Source organism: Echeneis naucrates, chromosome 13 (genome assembly GCF_900963305.1).
Source record: "Echeneis naucrates chromosome 13, fEcheNa1.1, whole genome shotgun sequence".
NCBI lineage: Eukaryota > Metazoa > Chordata > Actinopteri > Carangiformes > Echeneidae > Echeneis > Echeneis naucrates.
The window spans coordinates 6,064,497-6,086,746 of NC_042523.1; the positions used below are offsets into that span (position 1 = coordinate 6,064,497).

The 22,250-nt window shown below is 38.9% G+C and overlaps 1 protein-coding gene across 1 annotated transcript in view; it reads left to right on the forward strand.

The window, feature by feature from the left end:
- The first annotated feature begins 1,166 nt into the window (after positions 1-1,166).
- cntn5 (contactin 5) overlaps positions 1,167-22,250 on the forward strand; it is a 54,259-nt gene continuing 33,175 nt past the window's right edge. The window contains exons 1-6 of the mRNA XM_029517626.1: positions 1,167-1,335; positions 5,787-5,910; positions 6,041-6,216; positions 13,006-13,101; positions 16,566-16,769; positions 21,317-21,419. Of these exons, the coding sequence (XP_029373486.1) occupies positions 1,182-1,335; positions 5,787-5,910; positions 6,041-6,216; positions 13,006-13,101; positions 16,566-16,769; positions 21,317-21,419 (857 nt within the window). The 5' untranslated portion in view covers positions 1,167-1,181. The remainder of the gene's footprint in view (positions 1,336-5,786; positions 5,911-6,040; positions 6,217-13,005; positions 13,102-16,565; positions 16,770-21,316; positions 21,420-22,250) is intronic.

The window sequence follows — 22,250 nt, forward strand, 5'->3', positions numbered from 1 at the left end:
AATTGTACAGCCGTAGTTCCCTATGATCAGTAATTTCTGCTATTTTGCTGGTGCTGCATTGTGCAGTTGCCTTTGAAAAAAAATGTGCGGATGATGATCTGTCACATGTAATCTGGAGTTGTATATTTATAGTATAAAAGACAGCACAATAGCAGCTACCCTACATAAAGTGGCTTGAATTCCTTGAGAGTATGGAGCAGAAGAATGTGGTGACAGAAATGACTAGTGACAGCCTCAACTGCAGTTTACATTTCAGAGAGGATATTATTCTGAACCCCCACGGACTCTCTCGCATTTAAGGAAGCTGTTTCTCTCCTGTTCTCTCACACCTACCATTTTATCCAATTTGAGACTTTGATAACAGTGATATTCAGAATACACAGTCTATCTGTGGTATCTTGTAAGAAGTGCATGTTTTCACCTAAGGCGTCATAAGTGCCTTTGCACAGTGCCTCCAGTGACTGCCACATGCTCCACAGAAAGACTGACAGGATGGAGGTCTGTTGCGCTCTTCTCGAAATAGAGGGTGAAAAAGTTTTGACAAAAGAAGCTGCGGTCTGAACTGCTGATTTAACTTCTTTATGGCAAGTGTGTTGGTGGTGATCTGGAATATTATTGATCCATTAAGTGTGATATTAAGCCTATAAGAGAAGTTCATTTCATCACTTAGGCTTCAGAACTTCAAATCTTTACTTGGTTGCCAGATTAGAGTCTATTGCTTCTTATTAAAGTCTATTTCTTTTCTGCAGACATTGTAGTTTTTTCCGCCAGTCTCACTCAGAGCTGTCTGAATGGTCACACTTTGTTAGCCTGCTGTCTGGAATCTGCTGTTGTTTTCTGTTCCACTTTAGCGAGATTTCTGCCCTCTAGAAAAATGTGTTGCAAATGATTTCTCATACTGCAACATGAGAAACTCTTCGAGCTCATCAGTTTTTCATTTTTTTTTTAGCTTAGTGTTTGAAGTTTTTTTTTTTTTTCATTATGTTGACATTGATGTACAATATGGCTTTGATTATTCATCCAAAACTAGATTCTTGGGGCCAATGTTTTGTCACCAAGAATTGATGGCACACTAAAACGGGACTAAATGTTATGCAGTGTCTCAGTGTTCCACTTTTTTCCCCCCAGATTTTGCACGCGCTGTTGCAGCGCGGCCTATATCATATGCAGCGGTATTACGAATGAAACCAGACAGCTCCTCATCAGTGCTCAACTCACGCAGCAGAACTCGACAACACATTGGTGGGCTGGTGACTCCTGACTGGCCTGCTTTCTCCAGTCACCCCCTGTCAGCCTTGAGTCTGCTGAGCTCTCAGGAGGACTACCGGAGTGAAGGTAAAGGTAATCATGCAGTCAAACCTACAGTTTGTTTGCTCTTCTCTGAACCGAAATGGAAAATTTTTGCTTTTCTTATCCATACTTAAAAACATTGCGTACTTAAAAAGTACCTTCCAAATTGCTTATTTATTTCGACATAGATATTATCCATAACTTCAGGATAATAAACCCATGCGTGCACACGCTACGCACTGAAATCTTCCGTCATTCATGAGCAAAGAAAACAGGAAGAGGGAGCTGAATAAATAAATACAATTACCTCTAAAGTGTGGCTTGCCTTTAGTGTATTTTGTCGGGAGTAATTGGTAGCTTTCACATGTCAGCATCTGTCTCCTTCTGCCAAGAGAAATTTGCTTTTCTGGGTCATTTCCTGTTATTAGTCCTAGATTACATAAGAAGTCCTAACCAGCTCCCTCGCAGTGACATCGTGCAGAGCTGAGACCTGAACTGTCAGGTAGTGTTAATATAAAACACAGGACGCCACATGACTTCTGATGACTTTGTTCTCGCATGCTGAAATGAACCAAATTAAGAGGGTGGACACTCCAGAGCTTGAATAAACTCCAAACATGACTGGTGCAAAATGCAGTCTGCCAAAAGCCTGCCATCTCTGCTCTCACTTGACGTGTGCAGCCTGCCTGTTTAGATTTGGTCTAGAAATGAATCTCACCTATCCATCATCACTGTGTATGGTATGCAGTGACCATGGTCTTGCCCTTTGTGAAATTGAAGTGGGATCATGGCAATATCCAACTCTCTCTGTGTTCCTGTCAGTGTAGAAGCTGTAGAGATGATGGATCTCTTAGTCAAAAGGGATGATTTAATACCTTCAACATAGAATGGAAACACACTGTCATAAATCTACATGGATCACTTGTTGTTCTGACATCCAATATGAATAATTCCAGAGGATATGACGACACCTAGATGCTTTAATATATGAATAATCAGGTCATGCTTATTGTATCTGAAGTGCTTCATTAATGTGTACCTGAACAGCTGCAGAAAAAGCAAACAGGATCTCTTTGCTTCTCTTTGCTTGTAATTAAGTCAGATCGAATATAGGCAGAAAGCACTTCCTTTCATTTTGAAAATTGACCTCTGTTTTGGGTGCATTCCAATTTATTTTAATTTTTTTTTATATTTCTATTTTTGCACCCATCTGCCCATCTTTTATCTCCATCTTTACTCTCTGGCAGCATGATCACTATGCCATTAGGTGACTTGCGTCTCTATAACCAAGGTGAGGGTAATGCCTCTCCATTGTCAGCGGTGACAAGAGCATTATACCACTTCACTGGATTGATGTTCGGTGGCTGATACGGTTGCCAAAAAGTAATGCATCTCTGGTTCCTTTAAAGGGGATATTGCTTTTTGGTTCTATGACTGACAGATGGCCAGGGCGGCAGAAGTTGAGTGATTTAAACAACTTCTAAGCCTGTTTATCAGTTTGAATGATACACACACGTAGTGTATGCAAGTGGGCATATTTCCCGCAAATAGGTGAATATTTACCCAAAAGGTCAAAGAACAGTGATCAACTTCCTTCACACCAGGACACAGCATCGTAAAATGTATTTGCTTTTTTATTGTTTTGATTATTAAACACTTTGATGTCCAACTCATGGTTACCTTGGCATGTGAGCTCAAGCAGAACAGTGTCTTCTCTATGGCTCTCTGCAGAGCAATATACATTATGTTCGTATCCAGATGAAGCGCAACTGTTACCCATAATTATGGTGCAGTCAGGAAGGATGATGACATTCCTTGTGTTGTTTTGGCTCCTAGCTAAAGCACACTGGGTTTAAGAGAAAGCAATAACTATGAATTTAAAGTGCCAACTCCCAGCTTTAACTTTTGGTTGTTTCCATCCACCTCAGATGGACACTGTGGGAATTGAAGCCCTTTTAATGCATCATCCCTCAGTTTTAGGGGAAAGAAAATAAATTTGGAGAATTAACACAAACTGGGAGACATCACATAACATTTTTAATGATTTATAATTCTTGGCAGTTAACGACTGCCTGTAGTCTGTGACCAGCAGATACTTGCCACCTTCCCTAGGGATGCACTGCTGGGCCATAATATTGTTCAATTCCTCTTGTTGCTTGTTTCAGCTGAACTCAGCACCAGAAACCCTTGTGGTTTCATTTGAAACAGAAATCGTTTCATCACACACCGTGGCCCACTCCACAAGCAAAATGGGGACTGGTGAGGCATACTGGTACTGTAGAATGAATATGTAAATGGATACAAAGATCGTCTGTACACGTGACACTACAAGCACCGTTATTAGAGCATTAGAGCATTGGATCAAAAGATCTTTATATCCCTGTAGAGCTTTGAATTGCTGCCAAAAGGTGAAATTGTATACACACAGAACATTCAGTTTTGTCCTGGTCCATTTTTATGACAAAATCGCATAATTTCACTTTTAACCACCAAACCCCAAATTGCCAAAATACTGAGAATTTGAGAAGATTTTCAAATTTTATTTACAGGCTTCAAAATTATCATTTGCAGAAAAAGTGAAAGGATCTGAATGTACTCTGTTTTGCAAAAGAAGGCGTGATTCTTGTATATGTCACCAGATCACTCCCTAAGAAGTGTGCACCCAAGGTTAGGGACTATCCAGTGCTATTATTTAGGTGCCGCAACAAAGCAATGCCTGCTGAACATACTGTACATGAGCTCTGAGCTCTCATTTAACACGGCATGAATAGCTATACATGACGCTGCAAGAAATTCAGTTGCAGTATTGTATTAAGTGTAAACGCAAAGAGTGTGTGTGTGTGCACCAGGCTTGTGTTCTTCAAACATTAATTATATTAAATTGAAATATTTTTTCTGAAGGACACAAAACTCTGCTGTCCTCTGTAAAGTCTTGAGTTCTGTGATGCAACATTCCAGTGAAACCTACAATAAGGGCATCACTTTAAAGAAACAGAGCCTGTCAAGCAGAAACCATTAGGCTGCAAAGATATCTAGGTGCATTTGTGCCATCGTGACGCCTCCTCTGTCTGTGAAACAAAAGTGTTGTCAGTCTGGGAGTCTCGTTCTTTTAATTTTTTAAGTCTAATTCTTTTTCTATCTGAATCTTGCCCTGCTTATATACTTGCTTGTTTAATCTCCAGGGTATCTCAACTTCTATTCAGGCTACAGTCGTGTTGAATTCCTTTATCTCCTTTTGTCCAAATATTATTTGAAAAATCATTTAATGATATGTTTACATTTCTGCTGAAGTCTTACAATTTGAGGAGGGGGGGGTTATCATAATGCCATCTATTTAACATCATCATGTCAGTATTTGTATGATTGCCAAGTCTATTTAATGAAGTGACTATCATTCGGTATTGTGGCTGCAGTCGCTTCTGCCTCCTGCAAATGAATCACTGCGTATGTCGTGTGTGCCTCAGCCACAAAAACAAGTGCGACTTTAAGCCTTTATACTTCACCTTCAGGACTTCAGGACTCTTGCTCTTTTCTAGGAAGTGGCAGCCTAAAACAATATAAAGAGTAAGAAGAAAAACAAATCTGCTGTGGCAGGCATGTGTATGTTTGATATAAGCTCTTGTTGCCATCTGGATGCAATATTTTCTCTTTTTATTGCATGTATTTTTTATTTAAATTTTTTTTATTACAGTTGACTAATATCATTTCAGAGTGTTTGTTGCCCACAATTTACGGGCTTCTGAATAGAAGATGGGCCCAATTTTTGTAGATAACCATGGTTGACTTTTCTTTATTTCTGGTAATTTGGCTGGCAGAAAAGAAGAACTGTCACAGACTTTTAGTCGCATAAGAAACAATTGTGTTGGGCTGACAGAAAAAGGAAAGATTTATAGGGAGGAAACGTTTTCTCCCTGACAACCAATGAAATAGCAATTTTCTTTTCAAATGAATGTTGACAAATGAAGAAGAGGTAATAAATAGCATACTGATGGTTATATGCCATATGATCTTAAAAGTGCGACGTCTCTAAACATTTTTTTTCTCTTTTAACTGTATGAATCGTCTATTGCGCGACTCTCATACACAGCCAGGTTTCCCGTGTGATCACTAGTGCCGTATTGACTTGAAAAGGACAACTTTTTACTCTCACTTTGAGGATTACTAGAATGTCTTTTTAGCGCGTAAGAACTGCACAAGTTAGAGAATATGTCACAGTGGTGCTATTATCTGTCGGAAACATCTGCCGTCTGCTGCAGAATGTCATGCTAGTTATTTTTACAGTCAGTTTTGTTGCCGATAATTTCATCACTGTGGAGCTCTACATTTTCCTTTTCTCCCTTTTCCTCCCAAAGGATGTTCATATAAAATATGCACTTGCAGGAACCAATCTGGGGTGTAACAGACACCCCAGATTGGTAGCTGGACAATGAAAATGATCGGTGTTCTTGTGATACTTGTAATCATCCTTGTCTTTACATCTCCCCCCCCACCCCCAGAAAGTGAAGAGTTCGGTCCTGTTTTTGTCCGGGAGCCAGATGATGTGGTTTTCCCTTTGGATTCTGATGAAAAGAAAGCAGTGATGCACTGTGAAGCACGGGGGAATCCACCACCTACATACAGGTGTGACATATATTTCTTAGTTTTGTAGTCCTCTCGCAGCTTATTAGCATTTCATTCAGCACAAATACATTAAAATATTCTACTCTCCAAATGTTTTTTACTATTATTATAATATATATTTTTTTTCCAGTTGGTACATCAATGGGACAGAAGTGGATGCGGAGGCAGATTATCGCTACAGCGTCATTGATGGAAACTTCATTATTACCAATGCAAGTGAGATTACTGACTATGGGAAGTACCAATGTCAAGCAGAGAACAGTTTTGGGACCATCCTAAGTCGAGACGCTCTTTTGCAGTTTGCTTGTGAGTAGACCTTTTTTTTTTTTTTTTTTTTTTCTTGGGTATTAATTCAACTAATATTTATATAAATTCAACAATTACTTTGTACTATCTGCTCACAGAGGGTCTGATAATTATCCTTTGCACTGTTTACACTGGTTTGTTGCTCCGTGTCATAACATATTTAAGAAATAAAACTACAAAAGAAACATCTACAGTATTGAATGTAGTTCCCAACAGCCCCCCCGATACTGTCGGCCCGCACAGCTAACAGGGTATCTGCCGTTTCTTAATGGTAAATTAGGCTTAAAGGCACATTTCCTCTCTAGTAATATCATGGCCTACCTCCAAAACCTCATTAGACACTAAGCAGCACACATGACAAGACCAGGTGCACTGTTTTCAGGGGAAATAGCATTGTTGGTTTTCTCTATAGTTTCCCCTGGAGCAATGGCCATAACAGCCTTATTGGCATGTCTACAGGGAGCAACCATTCTCAGTCACTGAGCTGTTGCTATAAAGTATAGAACATGGTCTCTTGTTGTTTTGGGGGACTTGCACTTGTTATATGGATTTATTTGGGAGCAAATAGTTGGATTAGCCTGAAACTTGGAAACAGGAAAAGGGAGTGAGTTCTGTTCTCTAAAAGCACCGCTTCCTTCAAGCCAACAGAACCACGTGATGGTTCCTTTTACTCTTTTGTTTCCTTCACAAAGCTTTTCGTGTGTGAATGTGATCAAAGAAATGGACAAAAATCTAAGGAAAACTGCTCCTAATTTAAATATAAACCATATTGCATTGGCAGGCTGAGATGCCCAGATGGTAAAGCACAGACAAGCGTCAAAGTAGTGCAGCTAGTTTTTGAGGGACAGAAGCTGAACCTGAAGCTTGTCTGAAAAATGAGCAATGTAACATGAAAGTGCTCATTTATTAGTCTAAGCTTCATGCTGGGACATGGGCAGCTATTTTTGGCTTTGCATAAATACTGCGTGCTTGCTTGACACTGTTTAATCCATTAGATTCACAGGAGCAATGCAAAATTCTCATTCTGAAGTATTTTGCCAGCATTTCTATTCATTGGCCTAGGATTCTTCATGGTACTCTTCATTTCATTAGATACGATCTTCTTTTTCCTTTACAGCTGACTGTAGCCACACGTCATTCTAATTGATATTTCACACAAAACAGTGCAAATTGTTGCCAGTATTTGCAGCGTTTACTTTTCGCAGTTACCTGCATTTAACTGATAGCCTTCAAATCGAAATCTTTTCTTCCCCCCCCTTTTTTTTTTTTTTTATTACAGCAGTGAGTGAGTGTGAATTAGTGTAGTGATAAATATGACACTTGTTAATTCAGTCTGCTAATAGGAATTTCTCAAAGAAGCACTTAAAGTCACCAGTCAATGGAACGTGTTATGCTTGCTGGATTGGCAGGTATGTCAGTTGGGGTGGCTACTTGTTTGAAACACCCCAGCGTCAGTCCAGCCGTCTGTACACAAAATGGGATTCTGCAGTCTCAGCAACAGACAGGCCAGTCGGTATCCTCTTGTCAGGGCGTGACAGGGAGCAGAAAGATGCAGCACAGACCAGCTGAACTGAGTTCACGTTACAGAAAATAGCCCATAATCTCTTATAAAATTACATCATTATTATTCAGCCCCTTTTGCTGAATCACATTATTGCCCTGCAGTATGGAATGGCAGCAGATTTTCTGCGGCCATGGGCTTTGGAGCCATGGCCCTAAAATGTCACTCACTGAATAAACATGTGTGACTATCAGTTTTGAGTGAGCGACAAATCCCACATCTCACCGACTGTTACTGTGGTGAGATCTGAGCAACCTGTCAGAAATATTCAAGGCAGCAGAATGACAAGAATTTATTCTATTTGTATAGTTTAGATACACTATACTCATTGGTAATGCAGACACAGATGGAAGGGAAAAAAAAAAAAAACGGGGAAATTATGCAAATGTTTGTTCATTCATTCATTCATCTTCTGCTTTTTACCCATTTCCGGATCATGGGGGGAGTTAGAGCCAATCCCTGCTCACATTTGGGTGAGGGGGGTCACCCTGGACAGTTTTTTTTTTTTTTTTTTTCCCCAGTTAAACTTGACATGAAAGTGAGAACTCAGTATATCTTGCTGGCTCCGGGGATTCACTGAGCTGTATTAGGAAAATCGGCCCAATCGTTTCAATCCATGACCATTTATCCATTTTTTCTATTCGGAGCTGTTTAGCATACAAGGTGACACATCCGTGTGGCTGTTTTTTCAGCTTCATACCAAACATATATTCAACACTATGAATGTGTAATAGTCTCATGCTCGGTCTACATTTCTTTAAAATGCAACCCTTCAGAAGGCTTGCCACGGAAACAAAGAGAGTTGCCCTGCAGGACGCATTTGGATGCAGAACCTTCCCTCTTGCTTTCAGCATAACAAATGGTGGGTATTTATCACTCAGCGTGCAGCGCAACTTTTCCTTCTCTTCTCATGTTGGGTTTCCACATTTCCATGTGTTGACATGACATGCGTTGTCATCTGCTTTAAATGGTTCTGGTGCACATGAGCGGTACCTCTTAAAAACTGCTTTAAAGGAGTAATTACCTCGTGCTGTCTGTTTCAAAGACTTGACTGTGCACTGAGTGTCAACCGTCTGCTCCTTGTAACTGTGTTTTTAGATGGGGAATGGTATCCATATTACATATTAAAAACTGTACCTGCAATAGTTTGTTTACTGATTCCTATGTGAGTAGGCTTGCATGAAATGAATTATACCAGTTTTAGGTCAGATCTTGGCCGAAAATAATCAGCTAAGATTATTATAGATTGCAAATATATAATCATTTCTGCTAGCACTGGGTGTAGAGTTTATCTCAGGGGGCCCTACTGCTGCTTCGGTAGCCAACTTATGTGAATTGTTGCACACTGGATGGGTTTTCATTTCATGACTGTATGATTGATTTATTGGTCTTGAAATTTCAGTATTGACAAAGGGCTGGCTAAAAAATATGCAATCTTTTAGTTGGGGCTGGCCTGAATGTATTTCGCTAGGTTGGGAAAATGCTGAAATTACATGTCGATGCAGCACTTCAATATACGTACTACTCCAGAGGGTTGTTATGTCAAACTGCCGTACTGAGCTCAGCTGGGTTCCATGCAGCAATATTGGGAAAGGAAAGAATGCACCAAGTGTTTGAGGAAAGGTTCAGACCAGTCTATATTCAATCCACTGGTCATGTACTCTGCTCCAAAGATGTTTGAGAAGGATGGTTTCTCTCTCTCTCTCTCTCTCGCTCTCTTTCTCTTTGTTTTGAAATTCTGAGCTGTTGAACTTACACTTGGGCTGTTTTTCAGCCGTGACTTTGAAGGCAGCCTGCAGAAAGGAGGCTTCTGATCTCGTTCCCAAAAGAGTTCCTTTCTGTGCAAACAAGAGTCTGGCTGAGACTCAGGTATCGAGCAACTCTGAGCAGTACAGTTGTAATGAAATTAACGGGATGCTTTGACTTGAGCATTTGAAAAGCCACACACACAAACGGCACTCTGAAATGTTCTGTAGATCTAAAATGATCGGTGGTTAATGCTCATAGATTGAATTGCTACTGCACCTTAATAGCTTATTTTCACCGAGCACCTGCTCTTGTGCTTGCTGCAAATTTCATCATTGCATTTCTGGATTTGAAATATTTATTGAGACATATGTTGACTTGTAATTTCTGTGGAGGTTTTAATGACCATACTGGTTTTTAATTTTTAAAAAGTCATTAATATTGATTCACTTATGTAACTAGTTTGGTAAAGGTAAATTATCAGTCAGTCTCATTCATTTGAATCTCATCTCTTTGGTTCTTTTTTTTTTTTTTTTTCCCCAACACCACCGTTTCTCCAACACAAAGATCCTGAAAAACTGAAACACTCAAAATAGAATGCAACTTTCATTTCCCAATCAGACAATAACAGGTTCATGTTCCTGGCCTCCTTTCTCAGTTATTTTAACCATTACAGAACCAGTGTTGATTGTGCCCAGAGCGTTTCATATTCCATGTGATGGTGTAATGGCTCTCTGGAAATACTGTTTTGTAGGCTGAATTGTTACTGTGCTGTAGCGCTTGGTTATATTAAATAACATGATGCCTACTCATAAAGATGAAATTTACATTCAGTATTAAATAAGATAAGCTGGCTAAGAATACTTTTTGTTCCCCACAATATATAGCCTGGCTGCATAATTGAAGAGAAATGAATATGTACAGAAAACACATACAGTACCGACATTGGATTTCTGCCAAGCAGTCGGAGTCGGTGAGGTCAGCAAATACTGCTGTTGTACAGATGTAAATAGCCCTTGTGTGTGTAGCTATTCCTTTTCTACTAACTCACTGGTTTCCTTCCTTTTGTATATCAATAGATAAGAAATCTACGTAGCTATTGTCTTTGGGCTCAATAAAGCTACAATAGAAGTCATTGATCAGCTGAGTTACGATTCATGTTGAATGAAAAAAAGAAAGAGGGGGAAGAATGAAACTAATAAGCTGATTTAAAAAAAAAAAAAGACTTGGTGGTCACAGCTGCTTGTGAATCAGTTGAGCATTGTGACAATCAGTTGCTCTCCATCTCTGCACTCTGGTGGCACAAATTTAGCAGAAATAAATCAAACACTTCTCATACATTACCAATGGGATAAGGTGATGTGATTGAGTCAATGTAGAATAGCAGAATGATTTCAAGCACCAAGAGAGGTGTTCTACACACATCTGCATTTCAGAAATATTACACTTTGTGTTGTTGTTGCAGAATTGCAAACTGCCAAGGTGATGCTAAACCGCATGCTCAGTGTTGACTCTTCCTTGTGTAAATCACAGGGCGAGTTGTGGTGTGGTTTGATTTATTTGGTTAGATATCTATTAGCCACTATATTCTAACAATGACTGCTACTCAGGGGTCCCATGCATTTATAACCAATAATTGAATGACATGTACATCCATAGACGACCATGATTATTAACACACAATACAAACTCCACAATACAATAATCCAGGACATATAATTACGCTCCTTATTAATTGCATGTAATAATAGGGGAAAAGTCACAAAAAGATTAGTCATGCACGGAACCAAAAACATTTTCTAGCTGGAATAAGATGCTGAATTGAATCCACCTTATTTGACTGTTTGTTTTCATTCCTCCTGCATTTTGATTCTTTGATTCTTCTATACTAGTTCTTCACAGCATAGCCTGAAGAAAATTTCCTCTTTAAATGTATGTTTATCTTTTAGTTCTAAATTGGTGTGAATCACATTTGTCTATTGAGCTGTGTTTGAAAAAAATTCAGAATCTGACTAATTTACCAAATGAAATGCAATACTGTGATAAAAAATAGACAAGTGATCGCGCTGATCTTCCAGATGGTTATTGCATGTATGCAGTCTGTTTTAAAATGAAGGCCATGATCTGTGGTCAGAATTAAATGTACTTGAAAGTTTGAGGAAATATACGTTTCTCAGGTCAGTCTAAGGGATAATTATCCAACACTTCCAAGGTAGTGGTAAACACTGTCTCTTAAATTGGGGGAATGAGAAGTGGTGGAGACACGACACCAGCCCTGAGTCAGAGCCGCAGTTCTCAGATTTCTGATTAGATCTTGTATGACTTAAACAGTAAACTAACCAAGTAAAAACAAAGACTTGTACTGCACAGTCAAAATCAAATTTCTATATATATATATATATCTTGGGCAGCATGGCGGCATAGTGCTTAGCGCTGCTGCCCCCACAATAAGAAGGTTGCGGGTTCAGTTCCCGGCCTGGGGCCTTTCTGTGTGGAGTTTGCATGTTCTCCCTGTGCCTGCGTGGGTTTCCTCCGGCTGCTTCGGATTTCTCCCACCGTCGAAAGATATCATGTTTGGGTTAACTGGTGACTCTAAACTGTCTGTAGGTCTGAGTGTGAGTGGTTGTTGGTCTCTGTCTGTCTCTGTGTGTTGACCCTGTGATGGACTGATGACCTGTCCAGGGTGACCCCACCCCTCACCCAGAGTGAGCTGGGATTGGCTCCAGCGCGCCCCGTGACCTGGAAAAGGATAAGTGGTAGAAGATGAATGAATGAATATTATAACTTATTTTTTCGGTGATTTAGTGCCACAGAAACTATCTCAATTCTCAACAGATTCTTCCATATAACAGTTTGAGACATCTCGTTGATGTATTATTTTGTCGGGGTTCAGCGTCTACCTTGTTTGGCTGAGTCATAATTATTGAACGATTGCGCGATATATGATGAATTGTACATCCAATACATTTAGTGCAAGTACTGGAGAATGTGTCCTAAAGGGGAGGGGTGAGTGGGATAATGAACAGGCTGGTGAAACATATAGTTTGCTTATTGTGCAGATTTTCTGTTTCAAGACTCTTCATTCAGAGCTTTTGAAATTTTTTTTGTTCACATATGAGCATGAAGTTCTTGCATTTAAAATTTGGCACACTTTCACTACATTCTGACAACCAACCAATTTGTCTTATTTGTCAAATTCATATTTAAGCCAGACAATTGGTAGATTTTACAAGTGCATCTATAAGGATGAGGACACCTGAACAAAACACTGTAACAAGATGGATGAAAGCTTTATCCCTCTAATACCAACTTAAAGTTCAAGTGTGTTATGCATCTGTTCTCGTCTGTTTTTATCATAATGAATTCAAGGTTGACTACATGGGTGGAAATTCCAAAACATTGGGAGCATTTAAAACATAATTCCAAAGATAATGATGAATTTAACTGTATCTGACAAGGATTCCCGCTGTATTCTGTTTCAGATCTGGGTGCGTTCAGTGGGAAGACCAGAGGTGGCGTTTCTGTGCGGGAAGGCCAAGGTGTGGTACTCATGTGTACTCCTCCTCCTCATTCACCAGGTAAGAAGCGACGTACATGTCAACGCTGTGACTGCATATTTCCGCCTTACAGCCGGGGCTTTACCAGTCGTGGGGCTGGGCAAAAGATGCCTGAACCGTCCTCAGTGCAGACAGCCAGAGCTTCCTGAGTTACACCGTCACCCAGTGGCAGTTACAAGCTGACAATCATTCACATAAAAGATGCTAACTCTGCTAACCGTTCAGATGTATCTGCACGTCTGTTTCACTGCGCAATCAACTCACAAGAGCCGAGGTCCGACTGAGATGCGAACAGGTAGACATGAAAACCTCATTGGTGCATTTGCACAGCCAGTGCTACTGTCAGCCATTTACAAGCTAACAAATAACTACTTACAGCGCTGATATGTCTTTCAGTCGCCTATGCTGGTGCATAATCAGCTTTTAAGGGTGGGTCTGACTCATGCATGTGGCTGAGTCTCTGCAATGCCTCCACCAACCACATGGAAAACCATGTTAAATAAAATAGCAACTGTAGCAGATTTTTTTATTTAACCATTTAACCCCCCTCCAAATAGTTTAAAACAACAACTGGAGAAGATCTTGAAGTTACAACCAGAGGCAAAAATATTTCTTCACTGTTTTTGCAATCGTCAATGAAAACTATCCATTATTGTGTTCTGAGAGTTTGTCATTCTCCTCTCCATCGATCCATCCATCCATGCTGTTTCCAAAGATGTGTGATAATGCATGAAAATGAAGCAGAGAACAAAGATTCTTCAGACATCAAATTTACTCCCTCAATAGAAATGACAAGCAATGTTACATTTGCAATTATTGGACATATAGAAAGCATAGGCACCGCTCTTTAATGGCATATCTTGGATACATCTCCCTGCAGTTATCCTCTGATGTAAGATGTGATCCATGAATCATCCAGGCTTTCTGTTTGCATCAGCTCTGTTTCACTGCAGCACTGCACCCATGGGAATGTGCAGCCCTCGTCAGTACCTGCTCCTGTTGATGAATGCCATTTTGCATGACATGGAGGCTACCAGAACATGCGTGACAACTTCTCTGACCAAAAAGAAAAAAGATGGTTGATGATGCCTACGGTGTTTCATTTTTGGCTCTGCTTTTATAGGTCAAAGTAGCATACGTGTGTTTGGCATAAAATTAGAATCAAACACTGGAGATGATGCTTTGGAGTTGAATGACGGTAGTGGCAATGGTGGTGTTTGTTACTGTCTTGCCAAAGTTAGCTGTATAAGTGACCCAGGTTTCTGTCATGATGACATAATGTTAGAGACCCTGAATATGAAAAACAGTGGATCGATACAGAATACAGTTTATATGTTTAATCACTCAACCGTGAGAAGTACAATTCAGATAAAATGGATTTTACATCAGATATCTTCAAGTAATCACAATATCAATAGAAATGTGTGCTGACACACTGATTGTCTTAATCAGTGCCTTTATCTTTCTGACTGAAGTCACGTAATTAATTGTGGGAAAAGACAAATGATTTGCTCTCCACAGTCTTTGTTCCACTTAAAACACAGAATAATAAAATAAGTCAGTCAGTGAACAATGCAACTAGTAAATACCATCAAAGGACTTTGAAGATTCATTTGCTCCCTTTTTTATTTCACTTGGGGACACAAAGTACTTAATGAGTAAGATCATTTGTATTTTATTTCATATTTTAAATCTGAACTTAGCAAATGTGAACTATATCACAAAGGTAGGCTTATTATTATTATTTTTTTTTTTCAACAGTTCTAACATTAACGAAAAAGATTCCATGCCATGCTGTAAAATTTGGCAGTGTGATGTGGGTGGGAGTGCGTGGGAGAGCCAGAGCATGTTACAATTGAAATTCATGTTGCAGAGGGAGTGTTAAACAATGTTTGGGTTAAATTAGTTGTAGGGGGACTTGAAGACATTAAAAAGCCACTTAAATTGGGTAGGTTTCATAAATGAAAATAATTTCAAATTACTCAGCTGTGTAAAGTTTATTATTTTCCATTTCATGGCTTGGAGCACTTGTGTTTTCAAATCTCTTTGGTCACTATTCAAATACTGTCCTCTCCGTTAATGCAGCCAGTAATGTGAGGTTCACGTCAAACATCAAGTGTTTGAATTGAGTTCAGATCTCTCAAATCACAGTATCCATCTTTGAAAGAGCCATTAATCATTATTCACCTCGAGGACTGATAGTGTAAAGAAAATATAGCTGTCCTCTTTTTTTCTCGAGGACAGGCAGATTATGGATGCAGAATCAAAGCCTCGTGAAATATTGCTAGGCAACATTGAATACATTAATTTGTCCGTGACAGTCCCTTTTTTCTTATACAATATAATGATGGATGTGGCCATGTAGGAGATTGCACAATGGACACAAAGAAAACACGCTGTCCAAGTGTTCTGTGTTCATCATTGTCATAGTCCATTTATACATACATACATACATTCATACATTCCACTTAAGTCTTTTTCTTTTTCTTCTAACCCATATTTTGTTGTTGTTGTTGTGAGCAACTGTGTAATCATTCTTTTATAACAAGTGAATTTGTTTCTGTGTGGATTACTAAGTTCTGAAGGATGCTAAATACATAAGAACATCTGTGCTGCCATGACTGCCAGGGGTCAGAAATTTATATCCTACACTTTCTCACACTGCAATTCATGAAAAACAAGATATGAAAGATTGAACATAGATGCAAATAGCTTTGGCATCATCTACAGAAAAATTTATGAAGTCAGTGAAATCCCAGTCTCTGCTTTTTTTTTTTTTTTGTGAGGGGGTGAAGAGAAGGCCAATCCTGTCATTTGGTGACCCTTCACACACTCGCAAGGAAACCCCCAGGAATCTATCTTCCTTGCAATAAGGAGTTAGTGTGCCACTTTTGCCTTCAACAATTAAAGTAACCTTTCTACTAATAAAAAAAAAAAAAAACTCATGACCTTGTGATTTTTTTTTATTTTTATTTTTTCTCTCCTCTACAGGGGCCACGGTATTATTTTCTTACATTTTCTACACATGAGCATAATTGGACAGCAGTGAGCAAGCTGATCCCAAATTCCACACTCATAACTTTTTTAATTTTTTTTTTTTTTTTTCTAGGTATTGATCTGAAAGAAAGAGAATGTGCACAAAATATTTTTTGTGGTTGGTTGATAAGTTTGTGGCATTTTGCATGGGTTCAGGGAGTGCATATATATACATATAGAATATTCTACTGATAGTATGTCTCTGCCTCACACTGTCTATTTCATAGTTAGTGTTAAATCAGATTAATCTTCACTTTTTTCATCTTTTTCTTTCAGTTTCTGTATAAATACTGTTTGGGTGCTTCTGTAATTATCCTACAATCTCTCCCGCAAACTCAGTCAAGAGCTACCTATTACTCTTCAAGGATTTTTTTAGCGATACCGTCATTAACAGTGTGAAAAATAGACTGCAATTTTCTGATCTCAATGGTCTGCTTTTGCTTTTGCAGAAATAATCTACAGCTGGGTGTTCAATGAGTTCCCCTCATTTGTCGCTGAGGACAGTCGACGCTTCATCTCCCAGGACACAGGAAACCTGTACATCTCAAAGGTTCAACCCTCTGACGTAGGAAGTTACATCTGTCTGGTGAAGAACACTGTGACAAATGCGAGGGTCCTGAGCCCTCCAACACCTCTAACGCTGAAAACTGATGGTGAGGCTCTCAGATTTATAGCACCTCGCTCACATGAGGGGCCTTGATTTGTTTGAATGCCCTAGGCAGACAAATCTAATGGATTTCTGTGGGTGAGCCCACACTCCAGAAAAAGCATCACAGTCCTCTCTCCGTTCATCTAAGACTAAACATTTTCTTTTTCAAATCTGTTACATGGCTTCCCCCTGCAAAACTTGCTGAGCATAGATAGAAAATCTAAAAGCAAATTTGACATTCTGCTAGTGCATTTTTATAGTGTCGTAATATGTTGGGAGATTTTTATTTATTTATTTATTTTCTCGATAAGATAGGTTAATAAAAGTGGGGAAGCCTTCTGCTTTCCGCTGAGCCTCATGTTGGTGAAGGGTTATGAATTCCATACACACTGTAAATAGATAGTGAGCAATGCTTTAACATTAGTGTGGGGAGTCTTCTACACTCACAATGTGCTTTGGTGAAACTGGCCATCAGGGAAATCATTTTCCAGCATAAAATTAACTGAATCAATGGCCCTTGCTGTGGATGGGATTTTGTTCTTTTATACTAGCCTCTCAGGAGCCATGCTGCGGAGCTGTTTGTTGGATTCAGATGTGGATTTCACCTACAGGCTTTTTACATCTGACTACACAGAGAAATGTCCATCACTTCACACAGGCTCCTGTCATTGTCAGGGTTTCAAAGAGCCACCGAGATTGCGTCCCAATTGAAGCTGTGGAAGGGGCTCTGTGCCACGGAATCATGTTTGCTGTGAATGTTGCAGCATGAGTTTATCTCTGAAGGATTACATGCTGTCCAGCAAGATTCCTAACCGTTTGTATTTGTGTAACTTTGTATGAAATGGACTCCGCAGATATAGATCATATCTCGGGCCAAGCCATTCCCAATTGTTTTGTGCCTCACTTGAACCACGATGCAGAATACAGTCATAAGGGTTGGTCAGTCATGTTGCTTCATAAATGAGTAAGAAACAGATTCTTGTTTTTCACAATTTCTGATGGGGAGGAGATTTTTTTTGTTTGTTTGTTTGTTTTTTTTTCTTTTTTTTTTTTTTTGGTAACAAGTTGGTTTGACTAAGGACTGAAGGGTGGCGCTGTCACCTGCGGCACAACACAGCCAAGTTAAAGCTCTACAGTTGTATGACCATTTTGCCAGAAAATGTCTTGGCATATCTTGCTCTGCAGATCTCACGTTGCTCAGAAGCCCTCTATATTGTGAAATTGGGTCTGAAATGCAGAAAATTACATTGGCACACTCGAGTGTTGCGATGCTGTCTGCACCCCTCAGTCTTTGGAGTCTGACCAATCAGACGCTGCAATCTGTGCCTCAGTTAAAGTGACTGATTATTACACAGTAGACAGTTCAAGCTGGATCCGCGTGTGGCTCACAACTGTCAGCTCCAGCCATGACTCTCTTAATCAAAACAAGCATCTGGGCTACATTATACCCTGCTGGAAGCCATTGATCGTCAATTCGCAATCCACCTTGAGCAAATCACAGAACTCTGGACGAATGCTCTTTTTAAACAGTCATGCAGTTCATCAACAGCCTTCCTTTGATTTATTTCTTTGGTGTATATTATTCAACAGCACATAGTGCTAACTCCGAAATGGCATATGTTAAATTTTAAATTGAGGGGAATATTACAATCACCGTAATTGCTACAAATAAAGCATTTTTATATTTATACAGCATTTTATTACACTGTAACTTTGTAAAATTTCCACCGCGTATTATCCGTATTTTCCCCCCTGTCTGTTAGTTACAATATTATTCTTTTAGAACACAAGCCTCAAAGAAGCTTTACAAGCCACACTGTGGTTTACCATGCAGTAGTGGCCTTTATTATATTTATTTGTGCAAACAGCTTTGTTTATGGTTATATGGGGGCTCACACTTTTATATGTTGTCTTTTTAATTTGTAACATTTATCATTAAAAAAAAAATTGATGCTCCCATTTTCAAATTGTTGATGTCGTTTAACGTACTAAGAGTAACACTAATTGGTACCTACATCTGCATTATTTATTGATTTTATTTAAAGGTTAGTTCACATTAGAAACGTTAGTGAAGACAGAAGCAAAACACACAACCATCAATTCATCTAATATCTTACAAAATGCTTCTGTATGTTTGCATTGAGGAATGTACCACCAATTTATGTTGTCAAAAAAATTATATGCCATTAGACTGGAGCACCAGTGGGGTTATTTTTGAACAATTTTCTTGAAACATGAAACATGTAGGCATATGTTATCTGTACTGCACTCTAAAATACTGTTGAGGAATTTAGGCCCAAGCCATATTGAAAGTTGTCATGTTTTTTTGTTTGTTTGTTTGTTTTTTTTTTTTTACTCTCCAGCCAACAAGTTATTAAATGCGTACCCAAAACTATGCATGATTTTTTTTACTTTGAAAATCAAGAAAAGCACCAATTCAGTCTATAAATATGTAAGTCTATTGGTATTTATGTCCCTGTTCTCCCCCTACCTACATGTTAAACTACTGTCCTCAGCAAAATCATCAAAGAACAAAAATGAGATTACCTGAGATTGGCTGGTGTATTACAACATTTTCTGTACTGCTCTTTGGATAAAATATGGCTGCGCTGTTGATGCAGTGCAGATGGAGGATCAGTGCCTTTAGGGCAGCTTTCTCATTGAGTGCTACAGTAGCGGTGTGACAGTCCTATTACCATTAATGGGACCCATCCAGCTGCCCAGGAATTGGCTGGACCAATTTAACTGTACAGAGATGGAGAATGTAAATGGGAATTGTATTGAACTATACAAATTTGATTGCATGGGGAATTCTGATTAGATTATTTGATTGAAACAAAGGAATTTAAATGTATAAATATAAATGAAAGTAAAAATAATTTATTGAAACATCAAAAGTCTATCTATATAATGGTTTGGGGTTTGTTTGTTTTTTTCTTGTTTGTTTGTTTGTTTGTGTCTTTACTTTTTTGTAGGTTTCGTAAATTCTGCCTTCGATAAACAATTTCCCGTTTTAGTGCCATAAGCTTGGAGTCACAGTACATTTTAGGGCAGACATTACACTTTGAAATGGAAGAACAAAGCTCAAAAGGAAAATATAATTTTCATATGATTATAAAATATGAAATAAAATTGGAACACAATATATAATGCAACACTACATATGAGTGCCAGTAATGTTTCAGCGCGCCAAGCATGGATTTATTTATTTTTATTTATTTTTTTTTTTTTCTACCGGGTCCAGCTTTTCAGGCTGAATATGATACTGAATACACTATGGCGTGGGCCAATGAAATATTGCAAATTCATTATTTGTGAAGGGCTGCTATGGAGCCATAAATGTTGAGAATGAGATTGAAATTGAAAAGTTCTTTGGAACAAATATCATAAAACTCCTTTTCCATACATAGTGGGCTACAATTCAATAACTCCACTCATTCTTTGCTGCAGTCATTTTTTCACATAAAAAGTGTCAGGTACATGTAGAGGGGGTATAATTATAGCTCCTCAAATGCCACACTGGTCATTTGTCTTACTGATTATGTACATTATAGTGCATCTGGAGCGGCACCGCATATGGCCCGCTGTGTTTTCTCGGGAATTTAGGCAGGTGTTGGGGGTTAGCAGTGTGTCCATCAGTGGCGTTCTTGTGCAATGATTGTGTGTGCACGTAACTTTTATCCTCCAAGGAGTAAACAACTCATGAAATATTCATATCACAAACTTCCCTTTTAATAAGATAAGGTGATATCACTTCCATGCCAGGTGAAGGTGCGCTCCTTTGTTCTTCCAAATTTTCTCAGTCATCTGACATATCGCGCTGACAAAAGGATATAAATGGCCACCTTGGCATGTAAATGAAAAAACATAGACAACATCTCCCCTGGCAATGATAGCCAAGTCTTAGTAGTCTTAATAGAACATAACAAAAGAGCATGCTAACTTCTGTATCCTCCCACTATAGTAGAGTAGGTTTCTCATTTTCCGAGGACAATGCACTCTTTTTCCTTGTTGGCAACAGAGAATGTTTATTACAGACTGCCTTATTGTTGTGATGGTTTTGGAGCTTTTTATGCCAACTCTTACACAACTGACATGGTTGTCAATCAACGACATCATGTTACATAGATGGAATGAAGCTCCATTTTCCAAATGACTTTCAGAATATAAAAATAATGACAATATATTAAAATGTAAAGCACCATCTGTTAAACGTGGCTCTGGTGTAGGTTTTTATCCATGCCTCTTTGTACAGCTCAAAAACACAGTGTTGGTGCAGGCTGTTTTCAACAAAGTATCACCAAATAGTGTGTCGAGTTAAGGTGGATAGTTGATCGATATGCCAGGTGGTGTGCATAATGGGCAGTCCTACACCTGTACAGTCCTTAACCTAATGTATTTTTTGTCTGTTCTTCAGTTGTTACTTATATTTACTTTAGCATAGTCTATGGAGCTTACTGGGTGGGGGGGGGGGGGTAATGGGAGGGTAAGTGACTGTTTCAATCTGCTTGGATCTAATGTCTGCAATTCCTCTTTCTCAACCTTTTCCAGGTGTCATGGGTGAATATGAACCCAAAATTGAAGTGCATTTCCCTACATCTGTTCTTGCTGCCAGAGGAGTCACTGTCAGACTGGAGTGCTTTGCTCTGGGGAAGTAAGTAAACAAGGACGTATTGCCAAAATACGTAGCTGTTTATTACAGCAGTATAATATTAATCACCAGGAACAATAAACTGGAGTTGATCGCTGCTCTGTAACTAAGACATCTTTTAGATTTGGCCCCGCATGTTTTTCCTCTTCTTTGAATTACATTATTCCATTACTTGAGTGGGAACCAGGCGTATCTTGTCTTCAGGCAGGATGCTAAGTGAGTGTTGAGAAGTGCAGCAACGTATCTTGGTTGTTCGATGACATGTTGGTGTACGGGGGGAAGACTGAAGAGGGAATTCAGCCCTAGGGACCCATGTGTTCTTATAATTGAGAGCCCTAATGTATCCGTGTTTCCTGGGTGCTTTCAGGGTCTGGTATGAATGTAGAAAGGCAAGGTTTTGTCTATGAAAAAATGAAATTGATAGTAGTTGCCTGCCAGGAGGGAAAACACTTTTGTCCACAGAGACGTTTTTACATTAAAAACATTTTTGAAATAGCTTTTGGGTAAACCCAAAAAAAAGAAAAGAAAAAAAAACTTAAAATCACATTTATTTGTAAAATTTAAAGATAGAGATCTGAAATGACAGTAAAACATTTTCAATCTGTTCCAACTGTTCAAGTGTTTGAAACAACATACCATTTCATTTTGTTTATAATCAATTGGCATGAATTATTCAGTGCTGGCTCCTATTTTACATGCAAACAGGTGCTAATCTGCAGATTCATAATTGTTTACCTTCATTTCAATTAATTATCCACATTATGGTTAGTCATTTTCTACATATGTAGACACTGCATTCTAATCTTACACCACTTACTTTTCCCATGAAGTTCA